Below are 10,477 nucleotides of genomic sequence, written 5' to 3'. Positions count from 1 at the left end.
CCCCCCCCCCCTATAATGTGCCAGTAGCCAGATAGGGCCCCCCTATAAAGTGCCAGTAGCCAGATAGGGCCCCCCTATAATGTGCCAGTAGCCAGATAGGAACCCCCCCTATAATGTGCCAGTAGCCAGATAGGAACCCCCCTATAATGTGCCAGTAGCCAGATAGGAACCCCCCTATAATGTGCCAGTAGCCAGATAGGAACCCCCCCTATAATGTGCCAGTAGCCGGATAGGAACCCCCCCATAATGTGCCAGTAGCCAGAAAGGAACCCCCCCATAATGTGCCAGTAGCCAGATAGGGCCTCTATCAGTGACAGAAAAATTAATAAATAGAGTCAGTCAGACTTATACTTACCTCCTCAAGCACCTTCACTGAATCACCCTCGTCCCGCCTCCAGTGCTGCTGATGTCTTTACGGCAGTGCAGCGGCTTAGTCAGGCAGCGCGATGACGTCATCGCGCCGCCTGCGCCGGCCTCTCTGATAGGCTGCCGGCAGCACACCTCCCCTTCTCCCTCCGCAGTCCGCAGCCGCAGGTAAATTAGTAACAGCGGCGGCGGAGGCAGTGCCCTTAGTGACAGTCTGATTCCGGGCCCGGCCGGCCGGGACAGTGAGGCAACAGAGAGGCCCGGGGGGCAATTGCCCCCCTGCCCCCCGGCCCAGTCCGCCCCTGCTCAACACTATACACAAGGTCAGGAGATCAGAGATACACATGAGCTTTCAGATCACAGGATTCAAAGAAAACAGAAAATTAAATGACAGCTTACAAACAGACTGATTTCTAACCCTGTAACTCAGAAACAGCTAACTTTTTTTTAAAAATAACGACTAACTGAAAAATGATTTTTTTTAGCACAAAATGCATAAAATGCAATCATTAAAAATGCCCCTGAAGGAGTTCATTGCCTTTAAGGAATAAACAGGTATGTATAATCAGTGCAGTGTATAATTATATTTGGATCTCATCCCGTGGTGCTGGGCAACCATGTAAAATCCATCATGGCTGGCGTCAATTGCTTTTCCCCAAGGGCACCGGCTGTTGCCCACCATACCCATCATAGCAGGCCCTACTGAAATGACAGAAAGCAGTCTAATGGAGGGAGGTCAAGCTGGAAATGGATAAATAGGCACCACCATTTTGGGGATTGGCGGGGCCCCAGCGGACAGTTCATCTATCAATCAATTGTCAAACAGTAAGACCTGTTCTTGACATTCCTTTTGTGTCGTGTTGCTCCCTTTCATCTGCTCCTTCTTCTACAGTCTGTAGTTTATTAAGAAGGGGAATAACGCTTGCCTGGATCAGACTACATAACTTTGATTTGCAGTCTGTTACCATAGAGACACATACATCTGTATGGAAGCTATAAACACAAAACGGCAGGTTATTTTATGCATATAGATTTTTTTTAACTTAGATGCAACAGCACTACAAAAAAAAAATATGGTATCCTTAAAACTTACCTTCTACCTTAACCCTAAAAGCCTGTGACTGATTAGCATTGCATTTGGATGCATTGACTTTCACTACAGCAGCCAGCCAGAACCCACAAGCATGTCAGCGGGGGATGGGAATTTAATACTGTTCTCTGTTTGATCCATGAACCCATTGTACTCCACTGTCTATGACCAACTGTAGTATTTAAGTGTCAGTGACGTCCCCATTGTGTCACCCCCCCATCATTGTATAACGCTGAGGTCCGTGTCATTGCTCTCCTAACATTGCATCTCCAGATATTAGCCGTCTCCATTTCTTTTACTGGACACCCAGAGGCATCAAGTTTGAGTAGTATTCAGCATAGAGGACTAGTGAAAGACTCCTAACCTATGTTACTTCTGACTTATAGGGTATCTTTGTTACTAGGGTTCAACCTGATGGACCAGCATACGGTGTGCTCCGGCCCGGGGATAAGATCCTGCAGGTAAGATTCTCATAGTTTACTGCCACGGGTTTATGCCACACAGACGTAACGGACAGTACGTTGCGTTTATGGTATTTGCAAGGGTGGACTGGGGACCTGGACAAGTGAGTGGACCGCAGGCTGCCAGAGATCCCTGAAGCTGTGGATGCAGAGGATTACCTTCATGGCACAACACAAGGCATAATTGGCGCACTGTATGGCATTATTTTATGGGTATCGTTTGGTTCCTGTATGGTGTTACTATTTGGGTTCTATTTTGAAAAGATGGGGGGGGGGGGGGCACAATACTTTGTTCAGGGGCCTCTATAGCGTGTAGCTCCATGCATGAATGGCAGTGCCCTAAAGGGGTTCAATGAGACCTTTTCTGATATGCCCAGACAGGGCACAGGGATTATAAATAAAAATAAGAGACCTGTCACCAGTGCTCCGGTTCCAGTGCTGAGCTCCCTGCCAGACCGGAAGTGTGAAGTGTCGCCTACACGCACGTCACTGGAACATGTTCTGTCCATGCCCCCCGCAGCGCCTGTACACATCACCACTGAGACCATTGATTGGCTGGCAGCAACGGAAACTTACATGGTAGCTCACACTTCTAGTCCAGCGGAGAACAGAAGCGGAGGCATGGGAGAACTGGAGCAAAGAAGACAGGTCAGACATTTTTTTTTTTTAAAGGCCATCTATCAGCAGGTCTATACCTATGACACTGGCTGACCTGTTACATGTGCACTTGGCAGCTGAAGGCATCTGTGTTGGTCCCATGTTCATATGTGCCCGCATTGCTGAGAAAAAGGATGTTTTATTATATGCAAATGAGCCTCTAGGAGCAACGGGGGCGTTACCATTGCACCTAAAGGCTCTGCTCTCTTTGCAACTGCCGCACCCTCTGCATTTTGATTGACAGATCAGGCATTAAGATGTTTTCACTGCCTGTCCGTTATTAAGGCCTCATGCACACGTCCGTTGTTTTGGTCCGCATCCGAGCCGCAGTTTTGGTGGCTCGGATGCGGACCTATTCACTTCAATGGGGCCGCAAAAGATGCGGACAGCACTCCATGTGCTGTCCGCATCCCTTGCTCCATTTAGTGGTCCGCCCCAAAAATTTAACCTGTCCTATTCTTGTCCGTGTTTTGCGGAAAAGAATAGGCAGTTAATGGCTGTCCGTGGCGTTCCGCAAAACACAAAAAACGGTCGTATGCATGAGGCCTAAAACTGCCGTTTCATATGCAGCTCTTAATCTGAACTGTGCTGGAGCAAGATGCACCAAATTAAGAGTCCGAATGCCTCTAGGGCTTTCCATGCATACAGTCCTTGATAAATTCATTTCTATACAGTTAAATGGGTTGCCCAGTATGATTCTTTTTATTTAATATATAAGGTAGAATTAATAGGTTAAAAAAATAAAACAAAACATCACTGATCCCCTATTGCTGCCATTCTGACACTTACCAGGTCACCGTTGCTTTCCACGATCAGGTTTTTTCCCTTTAAAATTATAAAATTCTAAGGTTCCTGCAGCCAACACTAGGGGGAGCTAACTGCACAGTGTTTCATTACTGAGTTCAATGTGGAAAAAGCTCCCTCTAGTGGTGACTACAAGCGGCCAGCATTTTATTTAACTGTATGTAATCAGGGGATTTGGAGCTCTGTATCTACAAAAAAAAAAAAAAAAACACTCTGACCCCAATAGAGACAGATTAGAAAAATTAATCAGTGCAAAATGTTGTACATAAAAGGTGTTACTCCCATCAGACGGGAAACATTTGACATGCATTCTGATAGGCGAGGCCCCAGAAGGGGTTAAGCCTTTTATAGTGAACGCATAAAATGTTCCGGCTTTCTAAATCTCCATGAAACACGATGGCGCGAGGGTTTTAGTTGCTAGGTAACATCCCTGACTGATGGCGTTCCTACTGAAATGTGTCGAAGGTTACGTGAAAGTAACATTTAAGAGGAGACGAGCGGCTTGACGGCTGAGCTCATTATTTCCTTTGAAAAGTCCTCTTCATCGATGTGTGGGGTATATTGTTGTGTTCCGCAGGTGAACCATAAAATCGGCGCGACCTTCAAGCCTGAACAGCGCGCGGCTTACCCGAGAAGCTGCGCGCCTTCCTGCAGCTCCCGCCCCGCTCTGTAAAATACTGTATGCAAATCAGCGCGCGGCAGAAGGTTGCTCCGCAGCATCCGAGCGGACGAAGTTATTCTGCCAATTATGCTTAGCAGAAACGCATATTAAATTAGTTTACAGCCATTAAACAACCTTCCTGAGCTCCGCAGTCTCTTGGCAGCCTGCGAACATATAGGACGCAGTAAATAACAACGTCTAATTTAGTGCCCGCCAGTAGAGAGTCAGTATTTTTTTTCTTTCAGTCCTCGGGATCGGTCGTCAATATCACATCGGTGGGGGTCCAACACCCGACAACCCTGCCAATGTGCTATGGCCTCTTTCTGGGCCTATAGCATCACATCCAATAGCCTTTTTGGAACTCAGTCCAATTCAGCTGAACGATCGGAGCTGCAATACCAAACACAGCCACTAGACGATGTATGGCGCTGTGCTTGGTATAGTATGAAGAGGTTGCAGTGAGTGTTGGGAGTCTGATCCCCACCAAAGTGAGGATAGGTTTTCCATATTTAATTCACAGAAAACCCTTTTAAAAAGAGTACTGTCCCTTTAAAAAAAAAAAAATTTAATCCCGTGTCCTGTAGACTAGAATCTCACAAAAGGACGGAGAAGGGGTAAGATTGCTGTGGGGGCACTGGAAGCACAGGCTCTAACAACCCCCCCAAGCAACGGGGCAACATGTCAATACTTTTATATGACTGTTTGATAATCCTGAAAAACTGGTAATCTGCCAGATTAATGGGATTTAAATCTTTTGTATTTTCCTTTTTTTTTTTTTATTCAACCCTAGAGTTATTTTACTTGGGTGGTAGATGCTGGATGATAACTAGTGATGGCAGCCATGACTGTGCCCATAGAGGTTGTCACTCAGATGCGTTGTTTTGCTGATTTACAATCCACCCTGCTCTCTTACCCCTACTGTTCTAAGTGTCAGTCTTAACTGTAGTTGTGGTATTCTATTCATGAAACAGGGAGATCAGGATGAACAAGGCCCCTGCCAGAGTAGTACAGCATTGGAATGGCTGGAGCACATAGGCTAGAGTTCATATTAATTGATGCAGGCATTTGAAGACCATAAATATCAGATATATTGGCTGCCGAGAGACCACCCTGGAGGTACGAGCCCCCTTGGCCGGCCTCCATATCAGAAGACTGAGCAGGCTACAGAAGACTGAAGGATGGTTATGATCCAAACAATCTGAAGGTTATTAAAAGCAGCACAGATCTCTCTCCTGACAGCAGCTGTTACAATGTATCAGTGCGGATAAAATGTATCAACCTGGAGTCCAGATGGATCAGCTCATAGAGGACTGTCCAGACTGGATACAAATGTAGCAACCTAACAAGTATTCGGCTACATGCACACCACAGTGGAAAAAAGAAACACCGTTAAAAATGGGCACTGTCAGTTTTTCAGGCCCATTTTTCAACCATTTGTGCATCCGTTTTCTGTCCGTCTGTCTTTTTTTAATGGCAGTTTTGCATCAGTTTTACATGGTCGTTAAAAATGGCCATGAAAAACGGATGAATCCCATAATGGCCCCCAGCAGTAATAATGTACCTTTTAGTGGCCCCCATCTGTAATAATGTCCCCCATGGTGGCCCCAGCATGTGAATGTACCATCAGTTGACAAGTCCCTGGACCATTTATCAGGCTAGCTCTAGTCTAAAGGCCTCTTTCACACTGGTGTCACGTTTTGGCTCAGGATGCGTCCCGGGTGCATTGCGACAAACCCGCGCGAGTAGGTACGCAATTTTAGTCAGTTTTGACTGCGATTGCTTTCCGTTGTTCCGCTTTTATTGCGCGGGTGCAATATACGTTTTGCATGAGCGTGATAAAAAACTGAATGGGGTACCCAGACCCAAACTTCTTCACTGAAGTTCAGGTTTGGGTTCAAGGTAGTGTAGATTGTATTATTTCCCCTTATAACATGGTTATAAAGGGAAAATAATAGCATTCTGAATACAGAATGCATAGAACAATAGCGCTGGAGGGGTTAAAAAATAATAATAATAATTTAACTCACCTTAATCCACTTGTTCGCGCAGCCCGGCTTCTCTTCTGTCTTCAGGACCTGGGTAAAGGACCTTTGATGACATCACTGCGCTCATCACATGATCCATCACCATGGTGATGGATCATGTGACGGACCATGTGATGAGCGCAGTGACGTCACCACAGGTCCTTTTCCTCCTGCACAGCAAAGAAGAAGACAGAAGAGATGCCGGCTGCGCGAACAAGTGGATTAAGGTGAGTTAAATTATTATTATTTATTTTTTTTAACCCCTCCAGCCCTATTGTACTATGCATTCTGTATTAAGAATGCTATTATTTTCCCTTATAACCATGTTATAAGGGAAAATAATAATGATCGGGTCCCCATCCCGATCATCTCCTAGCAACCGTGCGTGAAAATCGCACCGCATCCGCGCTTGCTTGCGATTTTCACGCAGCCCCGTTCACTTCTATGGGGCCTGCGTTGCATGAAAAACGCACAAACTAGAGCATGCTGCGATTTTCACGCATCGCACAAGTGATGCGTGAAAATCACAGCTCACGTGCACAGCTCCATTGGAGTATTTTTTGGGTCCGGATTCAGTGTGGGTGCAATGCGTTCACCTCACGCTTTACACCCGCGCGGAAATCTCGCCTGTGTGAAAGAGGCCTAAATATTATCCTACCTTATAGGGCGGCCCCCACTGATGCCATGGCACTTTTTTTTCTTCTAAAAAACACCCCATTCGTCCGCTGTTGGCCCAGTATATTTTAGCGCCTTATATTATAATGAGGTGATTCTGTTATACTAGGAGTGGACTTGTATTTCTCCTGGGTGCGGTTATCTTCTCCCTGGCTGTGAGCGCATCCAATCAGTGTGCCCCGCTCTTAGCTACGGAGAATAAGCTCAAGGATGTCTACACGCTCAAGTTCTCGCGAGAACTTGAGCTCCTTCTCCCTGGCTAAGAACGGGGCGCTCTGATTGGATGCTCTCACAGCCAGGGAGAAGATAACCGCGCCCAGTAGAAATACAAGTCCACGCCTAGTATAACCGAGTCACCTCATTATAATTATAATATAAGGCGTTAAAATATACTGGGCCAACAGTGGATGAATGGGGTGTTTTTTAGAAAAAAAAACTGAGTCGCCTCATTATAATATAAGACACCAAAATATACGGAACGGGGGATTCTTTAGAAAAAAAAAAGTGCCATAGCATCAGTGGGGTCCGCCCTATAAGGTAGGATAATAATTAGACTAGAGATAGCCTGATGAAAGGTCCTCTTCAATTCTCCAGACAGTCCTTGTAGTCCAATGGTTTAGCGCTCCAGGCAGTCTCTGGTGTCTACTGGTTTAGAGCCCCTGTTTTAGTTCCCCTCTAGTGTGGCCGCAGCAAGTTTTTTTTGTCTAATTTAGAACTTGCAAATTCTGCAGTAAAATCCACAATCGTTGGGGTTTGTTGCGGATTTTAACATCCCCGTTGAAATCAATGGGGAAAATCTGCAACAAAGCCACGACAAATTCCTGGTGGCACACGGACATGCTACAGATTAAAATCCGCGCAGAAGGTTAGTTTTCGTAAATATTCTGCCCACAAATATAGATAGAAATTCCACAGCAATTCTGCGTGGACGAGGCCCAACCTGTCAATTGCGAGCACAATATCTTAGCGGTCATTTAACTTTAATAAATTGTGGAATTCTGCCTATTTTTTGGGCTTTGTTTTTATGGTACCACATGGTATGCGTGACATGTAAAAGGTTAAATGGCTAGCATATTTCCGTGTCCGTTCCGTTTTTTTGCAGACCGTATGCGGAACCATTCATGTCCATGGTTCAGCCAAAAAACGGAAGGTATTCCGTTTGCATTCCGTTTCCGTATGTACGTATTTCCAGTTCCGCAAAAGAATAGAACATGTCCTATTATTGTCCGCATAAGGCCTCATGCACACGACCGCATGTATTTTGCGGTCCGCAAAAAATACGGATGACGTCCATGTGCATTCCGTATTTTGCACGACGGAACAGCTGGCCCCTAATAGAACAGTCCTATCCTTGTCCGTAATGCGGACAATGATAGGACATGTTCTATTTTTTTGCGGATCTGAAATACGGACATACAGAAACGGAATGCACACGGAGTACTTCAGATTTTTTTGCGGACCCATTGACATGAATGGTTCGCATATGGTCTGCAAAAAAAACAGAACGGACACGGAAAGAAAATACATTTGTGTGCATGAGCCCTAACGGACAAGGATAGTACTGTTCTATTAGGGGCCAGCTGTTTTGTTCCGCAAAATACGGTTTGCACACGGACATCATCCGTATTTTTTGCGGACCGCAAAATACATACGGTCGTGTGCATGAAGCCTCAGGGTAATCTTTAATCGCAGCCATTACAGTGAGCAACCAGCTGCATAACACAGCCGGCACCTGCAAGGAATGTCGTGGGCGAAGCATCGGTAAGTATTAGGCCTCATGCACACGAACCGTGCACACAAAACGTATTTTCTTTCCGTGTCCGTTCCGTTTTTTTGCAAACCATTCATTTCAATGGGTCCGCAAAAAAAAATGGAAGGTACTCTGTGTGCATTCCGTTTCTGAATGTCCGTTCCGCAAAAAAAATAGAACATGTTCTATTATTGTCCGCATTATGGACAAGTATAGTACTGTTCTATTAGGGGCCAGCTGTTCCGTTCTGTAAAATACAGAATGCACGCGGACGTCATCCGTATTTTTTGCTAATCTGTTTTTTGTGGACCTTAAAATACATGCGGTCGTGTGCATGAGGCCTTAAAAGTTACCCTCCCACTGCAATGTACTATAACAGCACAGAGTGGGAAGAGGTTCAAATTTAATTTGCTTTTGCAGCTGCTGCTTGGCATTGATTGCTACAGCTCCATTAGGTAACCAGTTACCCCCACTGGGAACCATTTCATGTAATACTATTATGGCAGCTGAGTTACATTATTGAGGAACATTTTGTGACATTAGAATTCACCTACCATTTACCTGCTCAAGCTGTCAGTTTCTTAATGTTTGTTTCTGAAAGACAGACAGATAGATAGATAGATAGATAGATAGATAGATAGATAGATAGATAGACTTGGATCAATTCTGATGGGCAATGTAATTCCCTAATACTACTGCTGCCATCTAGTGGCCAGGACATGCCAATGCAAGGTGTATATTTGCAATTCTTAGTGATACATACTTTTCAGAATTTTTTTCACACTGTACATGGTTTGATAATAACTAGGGATGAGCGAATTTCATATTTTGAACTTAAGAGTTTGAGTTTGTGTTGTGGTATAAGCTGAATTGCGTTATGGATTCCGTTACCACGGACCATAATGCAATCCCATGATGGAATGCCTTTAGAGGCATTCCGTTATTCATTCCGTCATAAAAAAAAAGTCTATGGGCTGCATAACGGATCCGTCCGGTTTACGTTTTGCAGCCCATAGACTTCTATTATGACGGAATGAATAATGCAATGTCTCTAAAGGCATTCCGTCATAGAATTGCGTTATGGTCCGTGGTAACGGAATCCATAATGCAATTCAGCTTCTACCACAACACAAACCAAAAACGAATTTCAAAATATGAAATTTGCTCATCCCTAATAACATATAAAAAGTCCAAGCATAATATACAAACAATATTAATATTTCAATATAAAAATATAGAATATTTTTGATTTGACAGCAATTTGCCGTATGGTAGCTACACATTATGATCTAGAATTGTATTTTACAGAATATTACTAAACTGATCATATAGAATTGCTTTCCGTCTCTAGCAGGTCAATCTGTTGGAGTACATTCACATGACCATATGTATTTTGCAGTCTGCATAAGGCGGATCCTCAAAAGACGGATACCATTCGTGTAACATCCACATTTTTTGAGGACCCATTGATTGTAAAATACAGATGGTCATTTTTCAAGTCCCTAGTGTCCAATGGTTTACACCTGCAGACATTCATTGGTGTCCTGTGGTTTAGTGCTTCAGATAGTCCCTGGAGTCTAATGATTTATAGTCCCAGACAGAACCTGGTGTCCTGTGGTTTACTTCTCCAGACAGTCCCTGGTGTCCAGTGGTTTACCTCTGCAGACAGTTTCTGATGTCCAGTGGTTTACCTCTCCAGACAGTCCCTGGTGTCCAGTGGTTTACCTCTCCAGACAGTTCCTGATGTCCAGTGGATTACTTCTTCAGACAGAACCTGGTGTCCTGTGGTTTACTTCTCCAGACAGTCCTTGAAATCTGGTGGTTTAATGCTTCAGGTAGTCCCTGGAGTCTAATGATTTCTCCAGACAGTCCCTGGTGCTTAGTGGTTTACCTCTGCAGACAGTTTCTGATGTCCAGTGGTTTACTTCTCCAGACAGTCCCTGGTGTCCAGTGGTTTACTTCTCCAGACAGTCCCTGGTGTCCAGTGGT

General features: G+C 44.7%; 1 protein-coding gene across 1 annotated transcript in view; it reads left to right on the top strand.

The window, feature by feature from the left end:
- LRRC7 (leucine rich repeat containing 7) overlaps nucleotides 1-10,477 on the top strand; it is a 121,929-nt gene that overhangs the window by 105,743 nt on the left and 5,709 nt on the right. Inside the window, exon 21 of the mRNA XM_044302374.1 lies at nucleotides 1,843-1,917. Within this exon, the coding sequence (XP_044158309.1) occupies nucleotides 1,843-1,917 (75 nt within the window). The remainder of the gene's footprint in view (nucleotides 1-1,842; nucleotides 1,918-10,477) is intronic.

Source organism: Bufo gargarizans, chromosome 7 (assembly GCF_014858855.1).
Source record: "Bufo gargarizans isolate SCDJY-AF-19 chromosome 7, ASM1485885v1, whole genome shotgun sequence".
Taxonomy (NCBI): Eukaryota; Metazoa; Chordata; class Amphibia; order Anura; family Bufonidae; genus Bufo; species Bufo gargarizans.
The sequence above is the reverse complement of the archived record's forward strand: the minus strand, read 5'-3'. Positions and strand labels throughout refer to the sequence as shown.